This window comes from Python bivittatus, unplaced genomic scaffold, assembly GCF_059951505.1.
Source record: "Python bivittatus isolate LINGU-HERP-01145 unplaced genomic scaffold, Pbiv_v1 ctg000340_np1212, whole genome shotgun sequence".
Lineage (NCBI taxonomy): Eukaryota > Metazoa > Chordata > Lepidosauria > Squamata > Pythonidae > Python > Python bivittatus.
In genome coordinates, this window is record NW_028277056.1 from 23,165,001 (window position 1) to 23,183,426 (window position 18,426).

The 18,426-nt window shown below is 38.8% G+C and overlaps 1 protein-coding gene across 1 annotated transcript; it reads left to right on the plus strand.

The window, feature by feature from the left end:
• The first annotated feature begins 2,474 nt into the window (after nt 1–2,474).
• ALOX5AP (arachidonate 5-lipoxygenase activating protein) lies at nt 2,475–18,155 on the plus strand. Its single transcript, XM_007424370.4, has 5 exons — nt 2,475–2,591; nt 12,278–12,377; nt 14,941–15,011; nt 15,923–16,004; nt 17,438–18,155. The coding sequence occupies exons 1-5, from the start codon at nt 2,522–2,524 to the stop codon at nt 17,598–17,600; spliced, it is 486 nt and encodes a 161-aa protein (XP_007424432.1). The 5' UTR covers nt 2,475–2,521; the 3' UTR covers nt 17,601–18,155.
• The last annotated feature ends 271 nt before the right edge of the window (nt 18,156–18,426 follow it).

The window sequence follows — 18,426 nt, forward strand, 5'->3', positions numbered from 1 at the left end:
AAAGTGGCAAAACATTGTTACTTCTCCATCATTATGGCATCTACATACTGCTGTCCAACAGCATTATTCAAACTAACCTGGGGTCTCTTTGGGGAATTATGTGCTGGAAGGAACTCCCAACAGGGCACTGTAATTTTTTGCCAAGGATTTTGCAGATAAATCACTCATATTCACTCTGAGTTAGATGCTGACTGAGCAGAGCCAAGGAGATTGTATGGGTACCTTCCTGAGTCTGAGATTCATTTTAGCCTGTGGATTGTAATCTAGTCAATGAGATATTCTGTGAGATGAGAGCCACCACGTATGGCCTGGATCCTTGCCTCTCCTGGCATATTTGGCCAGAGAAGGAAGAGGGACTAGATTCAAAAAACAGTGAATGCCTCTTTGAGAAAGGAGGTAGTACCAACTGCCTTGAAAGGGGCAGTGGTGCACTCCCCTCACAAGAGACTGCCCTTGATCTGCATTATGGACAATTTCCATTTAAAGAAAATGGTGAGGCAACAATTACAGAGGGCACATTTGCTATACCTTCAGTGGTTCCTATGCTCTTCTTGGGCTCACATGGTCAATGCCTCTTCAACACCTCTTTAACTCAAACATGTATTTTCCTGAGATCATGGAGCCAAGGCAGCAAAATAATGCCACACGGGTACTGAATATAAATAGTCATAGGGAATGAAGTAAGGGTTCTCACAGGTTCCAGTTTTTCCTTCTCCAACTGGATGACGTTGTATCCCAGGCTTCAATCCTTAATCTTAAACCAGTTGGACAGTAGACACAGGGACCACCATCTGGCTCTCAATCTGCTGTCACTAGGGTGGTACTCAGAGAAGCCCCAATCAGAGTGTGGGCTCCAGGTGCACTGATATAAGGACCAGTGTTTTCCCATTTGTCTTGGCTCCTGGCCTCCCTCAGTGTCAGAGGTCTCCCTGGTTCTTCTTCATTTTTGAGTCCTCTGTAGGGACCCTAAGAATGAGCCTGCTATAAGTTTGACAACTGCCAGCTACTCTCCCTGGAAATTAGACTTGACTTCCCCAAATTGGCACCTCTAGCTTCTGGGAATGTGCTTTTAAGCTGGCAGTAGTGAGCTTAATGGGGGAAATGCAAGTTACAGCAACTTTGAGATTGAGTCATTCAATAGGTAAATAGGTAGGTAAGTAGATGAGATAGACAGACAGACAGATCTACACACTTTTATGAGAGGGAATTGAAAAGCTGTTAAACCCTCTTTCCCCTGATAAAGCCTGCTAAATTTAGGAGCGAAAAACAGGATGTGGAAGGTGTTTCTGCCAATGGACTAACCACAATTTCCAAAAAACTGCAGCATTTCAAGAAAAGTCTTTTTATCTGGTTGCAGCTGACCCAGAAATAATCTTTCAAACACAGTTGGTAGCAAGGAATTTCAGTAATCCAGATATATTTTCAAACCTGCACAGAGTTTTCAAGCAGCAGCGCCCTGATATTTAAGAATGTAAGTGTTTACAATGTACATGAATTCTGAACAGGGAACATTGCATTACTATTCAATGGTTTTTGCTAAATTATATCATCATAAATCTGATATTATTTAAGATCCTGGATCCTATTCTGTAATTTGCTGCTTTGAAAACATAATGGAATCTAATGCTCCAACCCACTAACAATTAACAATTATAATTTTTAAGGGCCTTCAATTGTTGTAATTGAACATTGTTTTCACAGATTACATTAAAAGCTAACTCACTACTAGATTAACTAAGAATGGCAAGTATGATGGCCATTATATCTGAAGAAGCCTTGGGAACTATGTTAGGCTGCAACCCTATATTCCTGAAACTCCACTAAAATTAGAGATGGGATTCTGCTCAAATGCAAACTTTTGCGTTTTTGAACCAACGCACAAGCCAAAATTTAGTTATCCTCTTAGAACCTCTGAATCTTTCTAAGCACTTTATCATCCAAACAGTAATAATGCCTACTGTATTAGTAAAATCCTGCACAAAATACATACATTCAGGAAAACAATGTACAAAAATTATTCCTCTTTGACAAAAATGTTAAACCAATGTACATAAGCAACATTACAGACAATTGTACATATTTTGGAGAGGTGTGCATTAAAGTTAGTATATACTAACTAATAAAGAAATGAGATAAACAAATGGACAAATTGAAAAAAACAGAAGCTAAAAAAATGACAGATTTTGAACACCGCAAGACTCATTCAAATTTATTTCAATTGTACACTGAAGGATATACTCTGATTAGTCTGTTCTTAAGTATGGTTACAACGGATTGTCAGATGAAGAAAGCCAGACAGAGGGAGAGCTGTGTAGCTTGCAGCTGATCGATTTATTGTATTCATAAATGAAAACAGTTGAACTAAGTACATTACACACTATCAAATTGCAGACTGTGAAGCCATCCAAAAAGTCCAATTATGCAAGACAAGGAAGACAATAACTTCCTCTCTGTGTGGTTTTGTGTAGCTGAGTTGCTAAAGAGAACTAAGCAGGAAACCCTGACAAGTCGAGCAGTCAGCATGGATCAAGACATGGTGGGATACATTGTTCTTCTGGTGATTGTCACCCTCCTAAGTGTTGTCCAAAATGGTAAGGCTGAACATTGTGTACGAACTCAAGAAATTGTGTACGAACCCAAGAAAGAAGGATGAATTTTGCTTTGGGGTGGGTGGATTGAATAAGATGCACTTTCATGCACTTGTTTTTGAATATCTTCATGCCTGTTGATATCATTGGAGAATTCCTTTTCTTCAATTTTGGGGGGTGGGAGGTGGGTCAAACAGCTTTAATATTATGCTTTTCAGTATTCAGTATGGATTAACAGTATGGACCTTCAAGTAAAATTAATTCAATGAATTTGAAGGAGAAAAAGTTGAATGTGGCAAATTACAAACTGGAGTAGAAATTCACTATTCAGCACTATATTTGAATGATGTGAAGTGTTGACCTGGCCTTAATTCCTCAGCTCTCAGATATATGACGTGGCATAAGAGGGGTTTGTTGATGAAGATTCTCAGTCATCCAGGTGGAATTATCTGGAGGTTGAGTCATGGCAACTGGACTTCTTTTCTTTTGGTTTGATACATTTCACTGCTTGTCCAAGCAGCTTCTTCAGTCTAGAAAGTTGGTTAGGGGGGACCCCGTAAATGTCCTCCAGGGTGGCTGCATTTCTCACTAACATGATGGGCTCGTATTGTCCCTTCAAAGAAGGATATGTATTTCTAACAACGGCCATAACTATAACAACCATCTGCCTTGTACTGATTCAGGCTTGTTGATTCATAGAGCTGAGTATTGGCTAAACTCTACAGCAGTGTTTCTCAACCTTTAAGATGTGTGGACTTCAACTCCCAGAATTCCCCAGCCAGCCTTCTGGAATTCTAAGAGTTGAAATCCGTATCTCTTGAAGTTGCCAAGGTTGAGAAACACTGCTCTATAGTGACTGGCAGAGGTTCTACAGATGTTTAGAGTGGAAATGCCAGGAATTACATTTGGAATTTTTGCGTGCAAAACATGGACTCTACCACTCAGTTGTAGGTCTGCCTTCCATTCCATTCCCTTGCTCTCTGCTGGGCTGGACGCAATGATAAAAATGTCTGGGGAAGATAATGGGAGTGATAAGAGGAAGAAGGATTAGGCCATTTCCCCACTAGTCATTTACAGCATTTTCTTGAATCATCCAACCATCCTTGTGCTGATATAATAGGCTTTTATATAGCTCAGCTAGTGGGGTAATGGCCTTACAATGCTGTTTTTAAGACTTTGATTTCAATGCACAGATGTTCATGCAAGCTTCATATTCAACTCAAATGGTGGGGAAAATTCCAGATGAAGAGGTGAACACACACACACACACACACACAGAGTGAAAGAACCCCATTACAGATGTATTGAAATAACATATGTGTGTTTATGTGTACATGAATAAATCCACACATTCCATATTACTCCATTGTATTCCATTTTATCTGAAATGGATTGGGAGTTAACTTTACTGGTAGCCTTCTATCCTCTCTCTTTACGTTCACTCCTTGAAATAGCAGCCTGCGATCAGTGCAAATGTAAGTGGACACTACAGTTGATACCTAATATGTCCTGGCAACATTTCTTTTCTGTTAAGCCCCATTACATTGCTTTCATCAAGTCCCCAGCCCGTGAGTGAGTACTTAGCTGTACTAGGTTTGGAGTAGTGCTGTCCCCTTTACTCCAGCCTCAGTTGTGTAAAATCTCATAGGCTCTATCAACCAATACCAATGCTAGGGAATAAAGGCAATAGAAGCAGAATAGAGATCAGCAAAAAAAAAAAGTTTTTTGCGAGTTACTGAAAAAAATGAAGTTCTGTTGTATGGGTTTGATAATTAGAAATCATATGGATTAATAGAAATAATGGAAGTTGTTTCTTAAACTTAGAGTAAGAGATGAATACATATTCATCTGTTGTGGGAAGGGTTGGAAGTCAATTCCTTCTTTCTTTTTTCTTTTTACACTTTTAATCTTTACTATTTTCTCTCTTTTCAACTTTCCTTTTTCTTAACATTCGTTCTTGTTAGTTTTTATTGTTTTCCTCAAAATTTAATAAAGTTATTATAAAAAAAGAAGAATTGGTGGAAAACACTTCAGCTCAGCCAGAGGGAAGGCCAGCCAAGAGGGGCCTTTCTAGGATGATGTTTTCCAGGGCTAGCAGGGATCATTTACTTTACCTGATATTTTTTCTTAAAGAGTTACTGAAGAATCATATTTTCACCCTCTTAGAGGCTGATGTAATATTTTGAGGTTCCCAAATCATTTAACAAGAGCAGAAAGGAAAAGAAAAGAGCATTTTAGAAGTGAAGTATAGAGCAGAGAAGAGAGATACCAGTCTTCCTCTGTTTATTGTTTTTTGTAGGTTTTCTCTCATTCCCCTCTCACTTTCTCACGTATCTTCTTCCTTCAGGGTTCAAGAATAATCCATATTTTAAACTAAATGGATGAAATATGGGAAATTATTTCCAGCATTGAAAGGGTGTGTGTGGAAAGAATTAAATTCCATCACCATAGTGCTTCTCCCCTGAAATGGTCCCCAAAACACCCTTTAATTTTTAAAAAATGGAATCCAAGCCTCATTCATAGGGGCAGATAAGGTCCAGATGAGCTCAGAAGTGCATTCTGCAGGCAGGAGTAGCTGAATTTTCCATTACCTTACAGGCATGTCAATACACAGGGAGAGTGAGAAAAAACTCCATGGCTGCTCTGGTTGTGTGGAGTAATCCGCAGCTGAAGTGGATGTGTAAATATGAGTGCAAAGCATATGCAAAGAAAGTACAACATTTGGAAACAAAGTTGAGGTTTCTTTTCAGGAAGTTGTGATGTAACTATGTAAATGGACATTGGTTGTTTAGGAAAAAATAAAAAAATAAAAAGAAGATAGCCACATGGGTCTTTCAGACGATTGCACTGAAGCACTTTCCACTAGGCCTTGAGCTGGCAGGAACGTATGCTCAGCATCAACTATGCTGTCCCCATGGTCATCCCTATTGTGCCATAGAAATAAGGGCAGCAAATGGTACTTTCTTTACTGTTTTTATCAGGGCCAAGTTAAAGAAAGCAACTGTGGATTCCTCTGGCTTCATTTTTCCACCCACCAAGTGTACAGTCACCAATTACACACTTTAATATGTGATGGTGCTGGTTTGGATGTGTTAAGCCATGTATTTAACGTGGGGGCAGGGGGGATATGAGGTAACGTGGAAGGGAGCTTTTCCAGCATTCATGCTCAGGGCAACCTTTCCTCCACACCTATGCCCAGGCAATCAGGGTGTTTCTGAACATGGGCTTAGCACTTTTCTGAAAAAGCACTAAACCTATGTTCAAAAACAGCCTGGATTACAGGTCACAGGTTCAGACCAGAATGTGGGGTGAAATAAAAGGCAGCAAGGGAGCTTGGTCTGGTGCTGCAAAGGTCTAGTGCTGCAAAGCAATGTCCATGCTGGAAATGAATGACCAAGGAGTCCAGTTTTGACCTCATGACCAGCAGTGCCTGGAATTAACTGGGAGATGCCCATGTGTATGTGTAATTGTGATTGACCAAAGCATAATAACAACAGTCATCACAAATGGCATCTTAATACTGTCAAAAACAGAATAGTGTTGAACACCCACCCACCCACACATGCCACAACATAAGTAACTGTGGTACACTGCAAGAGCAGCCGGGGAAATTGCAGCTGCATGATACTGGTCAGAGTGAGAGTTTTAAAACTCATCTCGCTGAGGCCTTGAAGACCCAGCTCTCTGGAAAAGGCTCTAATGCTAGGAAAGGTGGAAGGAAAGGGAAGAGGACGACCAGCAGCAAGGTAGATGGACTCAGTTACAGTGGCGATGAGTGTACCAGGATTGAGAGACCTGAAAGAACGGGTTAGGGATAGATTGTCATGAAGAAAATGGAAGAGTCAGTAATGACTCAATGGCACATAATCAATCAATCAGTCAGTCAAAAGAGAAAAAAATTAAAGAACAGCCATGCCAAGCTCAGTGTTGGCAGAAGCAGCAGAAAAGCACTTCATGATGACAGAACTAAGAACATACCTCTGGCAAAACCTGGCTCTCTTTCCTAGTTTAAATTCACTTTCTGGGTAGCACAGGACTAGCACCCTCGATTTAAAACAAAGGACTAGTGTTTGCTAAGCCCATCTTCATATGGAGTCCAAATTAGTCTGACAAGTACTAGCAAGGTGTTACATGGTCAGATGCTTCGGTGGAAGCCAGGGGTGCAATCTATCCTACAGCCCCAGCTGAAATGGCCCTGAAAGGGAGATTCTAGGCATTGGAAGGGAACAGGCATGCCAGTGGGAGCTGGACAGAACCCAACCCATGGCTGCATTTGCAGCCCCATCATCAGTGAAGCAGGCTAAACATGGCAGGAGAAAAAGGGAAATGCTATTTTAACAATGCAGCTAAGGGTGATTTTAAGCTGCCTCTGCTCTTCATGCTGGGAGTGAAACTAAGACTACTTGATGAGGGCATGTCAAAGAAAGTGGCTACTGGGGCATTGCTGTGCAGCAGTTAAGGGGAAGTGACAAAAATCCCTTAGTATTCATTGCTTTTTCTCAGAAGGGTAGAATAGTATCTTTCTTCCTTCTTCTGTTCAGTATAGACCTTTGCATGTAGATGGATATCTAACTGTGAGCTAGCAGTGCCGGTGGAAATTGGCCTAGAAACTTCCCAATATGTTTTAATCATGGTTGTATACCACAAGTGAATGCAGTACAGTAAGAGTAGGCTTCTTCTGACAAGTCCCCAAGGAATGCAAGGATTCTTTTTAGTCAATGCTTTTAACTTCCACAACAGATTTTAGCTGAACTCTTAACACAATAAGAATAAAACACTAGGGAAGATGATGTACCCAAGTTCCACAATCCTATTTTGGTTCGTTCTCTGCCTTTCATAAAAATCACATTCTACTGTCTGTATTAACGTACTGAGAATAGAGAAGTACAAACAGAGCAAAGAGCAGTAATTGGCTTGCTAACCTGCTTTACCCAATGCATAATGATAAGCCAACATTGAACAAACCACATTATGGCCAAGTATAGGGATGAACATGCTACAGCCCTTGAACTCCTATTATGTGACTTCTGGAGCCCTTTCTGAAAATGCCTGCTGAAAATTAACAGCACAGCTTCTTGCCATTTTGAGGCAGGGAAATGTGTGGAAATTATAGAGTAATCCCTAAACATGCATGACACTTTACAGTACATTCTAGAAAACAAAAGAAGCCCTCAAAACACAAGGAAAATGCAAATTTCAAGCACAATATGGCCTCCATCCATTTTACAACATCATCCATCAGTAAGGTTCTCAGCCACTCTGAAAAATATACAATGCCATTAAAAGTTTGTCTATCCCTGGCTTAGTGTGCTCTCTGAATCCAGACTTGGAGTGAAGAGACTGAGGTTCCAATGTATTCTAGATGATAGAAGATCACTGGATGACTTTGGGCCAGTCACTGTCTCTCAGCTAAGCCTATCTCACAGGGCTTTTGTGGGAAAAAATAGGAGGGAACATTCAGTTCATCTCCTGATGCCCTTAAATGAAAGGCAGCCTATAAACCTAATAATTAAATATGGGATTCTTCCTTTATTTTATTCATACAGTCACAAAGGCGCACTGAGTTGAGACAGAGTGATTAAGTCACCGAGCTCTGGAGTCTGTTAGAGGGCTGAACTTGAGTTTCCAAGGCTTGATTCCAACATTTTAATCACTATACAACATTGGCCTTCCATGTCACAGACAATGTGTGATGTCCAGTGGAGGCAATCAGAGAGCAGGGGAAAATAAACCTTTTGAGGCCAGGAGCACATCTGATATTTGACAGTATGTTTTGGACTAATTCACAAAATGGCTGTGATAGTTGATAGTCACAAAGCACTATTTATCAGAAGGTAAACTAATTTGCCAGGATGCTCCCTACCATCCTAACTGGACCCTGTGGGCTAACAGATGTTTCTGTAAATATGACGTTTGAGGCTAGTGTTTGTAGTATGCTGGCATCCTATTAAACTTTTTAAAAATTTATTATTATTTTTTTTAAGTCAGGCTAGAACACTAGAAAGCCTCAGGAAGATTCCTGGAGGCACATTGCCTGCTCCTGCCAAAGAAGATGCCCACTTGAGGCCATTCTTCAGGGAGACTGTCATGTAAGAAAGTCACAATATTTGGCTCAGGAGGAAAAAAAAGTGCTTAGAATTTCCAGATTATAAGTTAGAAATGGAGGAAGAGGTACTTCCCCAAATTAAAAACACAGTGCCTAAATCAGTGTTTCTCAACCTTGGCAACTTGGCAACATGCTGGCTGGGGAATTCTGGGAGTTGAAGTCCCACATCTTCAAGTTGCCAAGACTGAGAAACAATGGCCTAAACTATTTAAGTAAGTTATATTGATGGCATTAGGTTTGAAGGCATTCTAAGGTTATCTTAGTACTGATGCTTTTGACTGAATTATTGATTAGGTGCCATCAAGTTGGTGCTGACTCTTAGCAGCCACATAGATTTTTTCCAGGAGGATCTATCCCCAACCTGGACCTTCAGGTCTTCCAATGGCGTACCCATCACCGCTGTAATTGAGTCCATCACCTTGCTACTGGTCATGCTCTTCTCTTTCCTTCCATTTTTCATAGCATTATGGACTTCTCCAGAATTTGCATAATGTGTCCCAAGTAGGACAATTTGCATAATGTGTCCCAAGTAGGACAATTTGAGCCTAGTCATTTGTGCCTCGAGTGAGAACACTGGGTTGGTTTGTTTGATAATCCTTTTTTTTTTTTTGGCTGTCCATGGTATTCTCAGGAGCCTTCTCCAATGCCAAAGTTCAAAGTGTTAATACTTGTTTTATCCTGCTTATTTGAAGTCCAACTTTTGCCCTCATAGAGTATCACAGGGAATACCATTGGCTAATTCTGATCTCTGTAGGTATAAACACATCCTGTCATCTCAGTATCTTTTTCAAGACCTTAACTGTTACTCTATCAAGTGCTAGTCTGATGCATATTTCTTGACTACTAGTTCCTTTACTTTTGATAGTTGATCCTAAAAGGGAGAAGCTAGGACTGGCTTTAGGCTAAGGCCAAGCAGGCACTGGCCTAGGGTTCCAAAGCTTAGGGGTAACAACAACACCCCTGCTTCCAAATCTTTTTTAAAATGCAGATCTTTGCATCAACTGGAAGTGGTACCATCAGTCAATGTGGCCTAGGGGCACCATATGCCCTTGAGTCAGCACTACACATACTGATTTCTTTTTGCCATTCTTTGGCTTTCTTGATTATTCAGTGTGCATCAGCAGTAATGCCTGGTGTTCCTCAGCCTTTTCTAAAGCCAGCTTGAACATCTGGCATCTCCCTTTCCTTGTAGGGCTCTAATCTGTGATGGATGATCTTAAACATTATTTTGCTAGCATGTAAAATTAAGTGTATTGTGCAATAGTTTGCACACCATGTAAAATCTCCTTTTTTGGTACTGGTATATAGACCAGCCTCTTCCTATCTGTTAGCCACTGTGTTGTTCTCTAGATTTTTTGGCATAACTTGGTTAGAAACTTTATTGATTCTTCTTCTGTTACTTGCTATATTTCTGTAGATATTCTATCCATTCCAACTTGATAATGATTGGACTGCTGATCTCACTTCATTTTCTAGTACTAAAAGTTTTTTTAAGTAGGGAATATCATCTAAGCTACCTTAGATGTTGACATCTCTATTGTACAGAATTTCAGTATATTCTTTCCATCTTTCTTTGATCTTCTTTGAATCAGTCACTGTCTATCCAATGGCATCTTTTACAATTTGAGGTTGGAACCTCCTTCCATTCAGAGATCTTTTGGAAGACTTTCCCTCTTTTTCCATGTCTGTTTCCATTTTCAGTGTCTGTACAGATACTGTAACACTGCTTCTTGTCTCTTCTAACAGTTCTCTCACATTCTTTATTATTTTCTGAGAACTTCACATTTTTTGGCTTTGTCTTCTCTTCTCCTCTAGGCAATATCTACGGTTTGTTCTGACATCCAGTTTGCTTTCTTCTGTTTTGTAATCTTTGAGAGTCTTTTTTCACATTCACCCTTAACAACTTCTTTAAGTTCATTCCATATGTCCTTTCATTCCCAGTCAATTAGGTTCAGGACTTCAAAGTGATTCCTGATGTTCTCCTTGGTGATTATATGCTCAAGATAATATTGTGGAAACTGGTTGGCTTTCTTCTGCTGCTTTAACTTAACTTGAAACTTGCACATGAACAATTTGTTGTCTGTTCCACAGTCAGCCCCAGGCAACATCAATGCTGTTATAATTGAGCTCCTCCATCTTCTTCTACCAATAATACAGTCAATTTTATTTCTGTGTGCTCCATCTAGTGATGTCCATGTATACAAGCATCATTTTGGTTGTTTGAAGAAAGTAATACCAATGAAGAAATCATTGGATTAGCAGAAACTGATAAGTCATTCTCCTGCTTGGCTTTTGTTTCCTTGGCCATACAGTCCTACTACATTTTCTTCTTCCTATTTCAAACTTTAGCATTCTAGTCTCCAGTAACAATCAGCACATCTTGCTTGAATGTTCTGTCAATTTCAGATTGAACTGCACCATAAAACTCCTCCATCAACCTCCTCTTCTTCTGCATCAGTGGTTGCAGCATAAACTTGGACAATCATCAGGTTTGTCCACAAAGTCTAATTTATATTATTTAGTCATTGATTGCATTTTAGCCAAATACTGTTCCTGCTATACCCTTCGTAATTATGAAAGAAATGCCATTTCTTGTTTTTCATATCCTGAGTAATAAACAATTAGATCTTTTGACTGAAAGTGTCCAGTTCCAGACCATCTCAATTCTCTGATGCTGACAATGTGTACTCAATTCATCTTTTACTGTGTTGAACTTTCTCACATTCAAGCTTTTTATGTTCCATATTCACACTGTAATTCTGTCTTTCAAGCTTCTGATTTTGTTTTCCTGCATGGCAGCCTCGGCAGCTCGATGTCCCAAAGGCTTTAATCTAGCCATGCCATAACCATTTGTTCTCTGAAAGATCTTTGGTTCTTCCTTAGTAGCATGTTAAGTGCTATCCAACCTGAGAGGCCCATCATCGAGCACTATATCATCAGTCGTTTTATATTTTCTATCCATATGGTTTTCTTGGTAAAGTGCAAGAGTGGTTTACCATTTCCTTCTCCCACACAATATGAAATTATGCCTTTGCCATTGTCACTAAAGTGAACATCTGCTTCCTATACCACTGCTGCCCGATATTATGCCTGCTTGCTTTAGCTGGGCAGCTGGGATGACCTTCCCACCTTGGGTGAGCCTGCTGGGACTATTTATTCTTGGCATATTCTCCTCCAATGAACACCCCACCACCACCACAATGGGGTGGCACAGCAGGACTTTGAGGAGTGGGTGGGGGGGAGAATGCTTTTAATAGGTCTGAATAGATTTGTTATATCTAACCACTACTGTTCTGGATTTTTTTTAGTATCTGTTGGAATGAAATATTTCTGTTTAATACTGACATTTTGCTAGGTAGCTAGCTATTATATTGTCATAGAAATATTTTTGTTTATTTTTAATAGATTGCTATTTTAATAGAAAAACTAATAATTTTAACTGTTTGCTTAATATGAATGTTTCACATTGCTGTTTTTGATATTATAATTATATTAATGTATCTTAGCAACTTTGGTGTTCTACAGCAACAAAAACCAAAACCCAAAATGAAAATTCATTGTACATTTTTTAAAAAATTCACAGCCTTTTTTGCAAGCAAAGTCGAACAGGAAAGCAAAAACAATGCGGGCAAAACAATTCACAGGTGTGGTTCAACTGCCTTTGACCGTGTCTTTACCGCCAAGTGAGTATTCCTTTGCATATTCATGTTAAAAGAGCGAGAAAGAGTTCCATATATATTATTTATTGTAAGTGTTGCAGTTGTGGATACAAGAATGGCAAAATCTAAAGAGGCATTCTGGAACTGAAATCTGTTAAGGCTGCTAAACATATCTGTTACAGAGGTGGCTTCCCTGAGAATTATGTGGAGCAAATCTACACAGAATTCTGATTTTAAACACAATTCCTGTCTACCTCACTAGCCCTAGAAAGCTGGCCTTCAGTTATGAACTATTTCTTGGTTGACTCATTGGAGATAATAGGGCATTCCGCTCACATACTTGAGCTGCAAAAATCCGGACAGCCTCTAGTGGACAGTAAAGGGTTAATGTTTTCTGTTTCTCTTTGCTGTCTTCTAGTGGTCATGCAGATGTTTGCAGTCCAGATCTTATAGCCTCAGCTCACAGTGGTCTTTAATTCAACTACTGTGTGCATACCCAGGAAATACCCCAATCAAGCATATCATACAAAGCAAAATCAGGGGAGTCCACCGGGTATAGTAAAAAAAAACTCAAGATGGTGGCTATGACGGAGCCATAAACTCTTCACTTGGTTTTTATGTTCATCGTGATATAGACACCCTGCAAAGCCCGGGTCCAGACAGCCACATCCTCTTCCAGGAAACTCTGAACATCCCACCACCACCACCACCATTGTTGCAGTCTGCCATTAACCTCTGCCTGAAAAGAATGCTCAGCTCACTGTCCAACCTTCATACATTTGTTGTTGATAGACTTTTTTCCTGATTTTCTCTCTCTCCTTTTGTATTCCCACAACCCTTGAAGTTTGCCCCAGCTTGCTAGCTACTTCTTGGACACATTTATGCCCTTTATATGTATAATGTCTGTCACACCAAGACTGTTCTTTCTTCGTTATTTGCTAGATTTATATCCTGCTTTTGGAAGCAAAAATTAGCATACATTTTATGTGATCTCCAGGAGTAAAGACTGACTCAAAACCATAAAAAAAACAAACCACACAATTAAAACTATCCATCGCTAATAGTCGCATAAACTGTCATATCAATAAAATAACAACCACAGGTGACAACAAAATTAAATCAGAGCAAGAAAACCTCATACTTTAAAGACCATATGGAAGAATTCCATTTTGTGTAATGCACAGTAGGAATAACCTTGAGGAACAGGAGGAAGAGCTGCAACCAAGACACCGTTCAGATAAAAGAAATTTGAGTCTGAGGCAGAAACGTAATTTGAGAAAGTGTCTCAGACTTGACCTTCCCTAGTTCTCACAAAGATAATTGGAGGGAGGGGGAAAATGTATTCACACTTGCAAGATTCTGTTACTGTAACCTTAAAATAAAAGTAGTATTAGCATTCATAACTTTGATTTCCTAGTCTGGTCTACCTTGAAAAGCAGACATTTTGACATACTTATGAAAAAACAGAGGGTTGGTGACAGCCAGACCTGGAGAGGGTCTCTTCTACAAAGTGGGAGCCTCCACAGAAAAGCAGTGTCTGTTGATCTTCACGGTTATCACTTTCCATGGGAGGGAACACCAACCATCCCCAACAGGAACAAATGCACAGGACAGGACAGAGCTTCTCTGAGGAAGCAATTCTGAAGATACAGAGATACTCTCCTCCAATAATTAATTAATTTATTGTTAAACTTGTGCGTCACCTGACCCTGAACAACTCTTTGGTTTTTCTGTTTCGCCTTCTCGCAAATCATCATATTCTGTTTGTTAAATTTGAGAATATTTTTACTTTTAAACACTTTAGTTGAAATTTCACATTGAAAGTTATATATATTTTGATGCATGTTTCTCCAAAACATGCATTTTTGTTTGCAATTTTGCGTCATGTGTATAGTTTTTATAAGTTTCCCTGATATAATGCATTTTATACATTGTTTCCTTAATATACGCATATTTGAATAGATTTTTTTCCAGTTTTTTAAAATTCATTTACTTGCTGGCTGTTTCACTACAAAATACAGAGAACTGTAAACTGTGAAAACAAGAAATTAGATAAAAGCAAACTAAACAAATGTCTTAATCATCCCTAGCAATGGTCACACAGTCTGGTATTATACAGATAGTCACCGGGTTAAGAATGCCCAGTTTAAGGATGCCCCATAGTTAAGAACAGAGCCTATTTTAGCAAAATTTTGAGTTAAATACACAATGATTTGAGTTAAATACACAATGGTTCGAGTTCATTACACAATACTACTTATATAATATTATACAATAATACTGTTCTGGCTTACATACAAATTCAACATAAGGACAGACCTTGGGAATGGAAATGGTTCTTAAACTGGGGACCACCTGTATAAAGCAGAGTATTGGGTGAGACCTAAGTTAAATTAAGCTTTGTGTAAATAATATTTATGCTGAACAATTTTACATAAGATTCTTAACATAGTAAAAGGTAAGGCAGGATTGATTTTAGTTCATACGCCACTTGTTAACTACTTTTGAAAATGTCATGGCTATGGATACGTTCTCTTACTCTCAGTATAATGTGCCCTCACTCTTCCTCTTCCTAATTTTTCTCTAGCCAAAATTGTAGAGATGCCTATCCTACGTTTCTTGCTGTGCTTTGGTGTGCCGGCCTGCTGTGCAGCCAAGGTGGGTAATCCATTCTTTGGATCCTGCTCTTCAGCCTGAAAGGCTCCCAGAGTCTGTTTATATATGTCATAAAACATAACAAAAGAAAAAAAAAATAGGTGGGGAAGGAAAAGAGGTGCTAATTCTTATTATTACATGGATCTCATATTAAAATTCATTCCCTTGGTCCCTTTTGTTGCTGTTGAGAATGAACAATAATACTGAATTTTCCTTTTGAAAGATTCTTGCTAGAGCTCTCAAGAAAAGTAAGCGAGGTGGCTTCATTTAAAAACTATGGGAAGAGAACCGTTAACACAAATACCACCCTGAGACAGGCAATTGGATAGATATTTTATAGCATGATATTGACATGAATATAGGCTGACAACCTTTTTCTTGGCAGATCTTTTATGCCTTTAATTATTCTATGGCAAGGAAATATTTGGCAGATAAAACCTGGAAAGCTTGATTCAAATGACAGTTAATTCTAACAAAAAATAATGGCTACTTCAGGTTCATATGATGCATGGATCCATAAAGGCAAGCTGCTTACCACGGTTAAAGAATGGTGCAGAACCAAGAAGAGGGCAGGGTGTATATTCTGGCTGATCCCCTCGATGGCTGAATGTGTCATGCAAATTTCCTGGGTGTATAGATGGCGCCAAGCCATAGCATACTTTGCTTAATTTTGACTTAATGTTTTCAGTAAACTTGGCACTCTTGTGTTAATCATGGTTCATGGCTTAGCACAGTATGTGAAACCAACCAGCTGTGGCCTAGGCAATAAACTATCATGGTCACCTGCAGAGGGGCATGTGACATCATGTGCATGATGACACCATGGTGGCTTCTAATAGTTGCCTATGTAAACCATAGCAAATGTGTGAAGCCAGCCCCTCTTTAAAAATTGGTTCCTTCTTTCTTCATTTCAGCTCCTGCTGCCTTTGCTGGGCTGATGTATTTGTTTGTGAGACAAAAGTATTTTGTCGGCTACATGGGGGAAAGGACTCAGAGGTAACTCCACATTTTTTTCTTTTCCAGAGTTGTCAGATGAGCATTTATGAGTTTATTTCTCCTCCTGCCAGCGCTACTATTCCTAATCCCATATTCTGTCATTCTAACTTGCCTCTCTCCAGATGTCTTAAACTACAACTCCCATAATCAGCTGGAATTACAAGAGTTGTGGTGCAAAACAACTGGAAAAAGCTAAGCCAGGAAAGACTTTCAGATTTGCCCTCTCAAGTTAATTCTGAAAAATAAAAAGTGAACGAGTCTGCAATTCTAAATGGGATTGGGGGGTAGCCGGGCAGAGGAGAAAATGAACAGGAAGAAGGAAGTAGATCTACCTTGTTTTGTTCTCTGAAGTTTTTTGTACTTTTAAATCCATATGCAAACAACATTCATAAATGCAAGGGTTAAATTAACTGAAAAGTTATAGCACGTCCAGATGACCAGCCTTCTCCTTCACAAACTCTCCAACATTGTTCCACACTGTTCAGACAATTCCAGATTCTTTCTGACACCAGTATGCTGAAAATACAGTAAATTAGAACTATGCTGAGATCAGTAACTTATTTCTAGTGGCCACCATGTAGATGTTGGTTATTGGGTTACTTGCAAAGACAGAATGGTGGGACAGAAAGAATGTTTATATTCTGAAACCAAGTCTAAACGCAAAGTCAATTAACAGATCAGTTTTATCTTAAGTATTTAGAGATCCTGAGTGTGCACTTTTGCAGAGTGCATATTAAGAACATGTTGTTGGATTACAAGGATGTTAGATTTAAAACACAAAAAAGAAGACCACAAAAAAGTTGACTAGAACTTCTCTTTCATCCTGTTTGTTTTCCCAATGCTAAGCACTACAGATTTCACAGCCACTGAAGTGTTATGTATAGGCTGCATCAACTCCCAGCTGCAAACCCTGGGGTTGTGGGATAGTCAGCTAAAGCAGAGGCAAGCAGTCTTTTCCCAACTTTTAAAAGTTTTTTTTAAAAAAAATATTTAATGAATACAAGAGGCAGTGATATCAGCAGAAGGGGTGGTGCTGGAATTTTCAGCCTCCTGTTGGGTGGGGGTGGGTGCCGTTATTTGGATTACTAAAACAGGCATTTTAACAAAACTGTTTTTACATATTTATTCTAGTGATGATTTTAAAAAAATTAAAAATCATGCTGCCAAAAATCATCAATATGCCATCCAAAATGGACATATATTAAGAGGCATATTAAGTCTAACCCTATGTATTTTAAGATGCATACATTATATACTTGCATCAAATTTATCTGCTAATCTCATAACTCTGCTGCAGAGACATGGGCTCGTGCAGATTTCACTCCAAAATATCTAAGGTGTACTGTATTCAAATGGATCTTGGCTTTGATAACAGATTGAGAGATTTTGGTCTTTTCTAGTGAACTGATAATCTTCTTCCATTCTTCTTTAAGCACTCCTGGTTACATCTTTGGAAAACGCATCATATTTTTTCTGTTCCTGATGTCTGTGGCTGGAGTCCTCAATTATTATCTGGGTGTCTTCTTTGGAAGTGACTTTCAAATGCATATAAAAACTGTAACCAATACTATCTCTCCACTGTTGCTCATTCCTTAAATCTTTGTAGAATTGGAGATGAGAGAGGATAGAGGAGATTTTTGTATAGCCAATCAATATCTAGAAGAAAAAGTTTGAAATGGATGCACAAAGCTCCTTTTAGTTTGCCATAAATCTAATGCTCCTAGAGTCATGTAGTTTTGATTTAACACAGCTTTTTTTATCCTACAAGAAAGTGATTTATTGCACACAACTAGCAGATTTGTGGTTGGAGAAGAATAATTTCCTGCCAATTACAGAACCCACCATGGGTTCAGTCACTGTAGTTTGCAAGGAGGTTTAGTGTTTGCTTTGTTTTGTTTTGTTTTTATTTTTATTTTCTTTACTTTTAAGATAAGGTACAAAGAAACAAGTGTCTGATGTTATATCAAAGTGTCCATTAATTTTATATATCTATGATTGCCAATCAAATTCAGATTGTTCTTCAGAGTATAGATTCAATCACTTGGTAGTTATTATCCTCAGCCCATGAGTTTAATATAATAATAAAATAGAAAGTATGCCTTTACCTGGATTGTTTTGTATCTTGCTGGCATTTAAAATAAAGTTGTTCACAAAGATGAAATTAGTCCTTTAGTGCTTGATCCTACATATTTCTTAAAATGCAGTGCCAGATGTAATATTACACACACACACACACACACAATAGCATAAGCATATGAAGGAAAAACAAACATAAACATGTTCAAAAGAAAACCTGGGAGAAATTGGTTATTTATTTATTAGACTCAGACGGCCACCCTTCTCAGCATATTACTCTGGGTGACTAACAAAAATTTAAATCACCCACAATAACAGAAATAAATAAAACGACCATAACAACCAT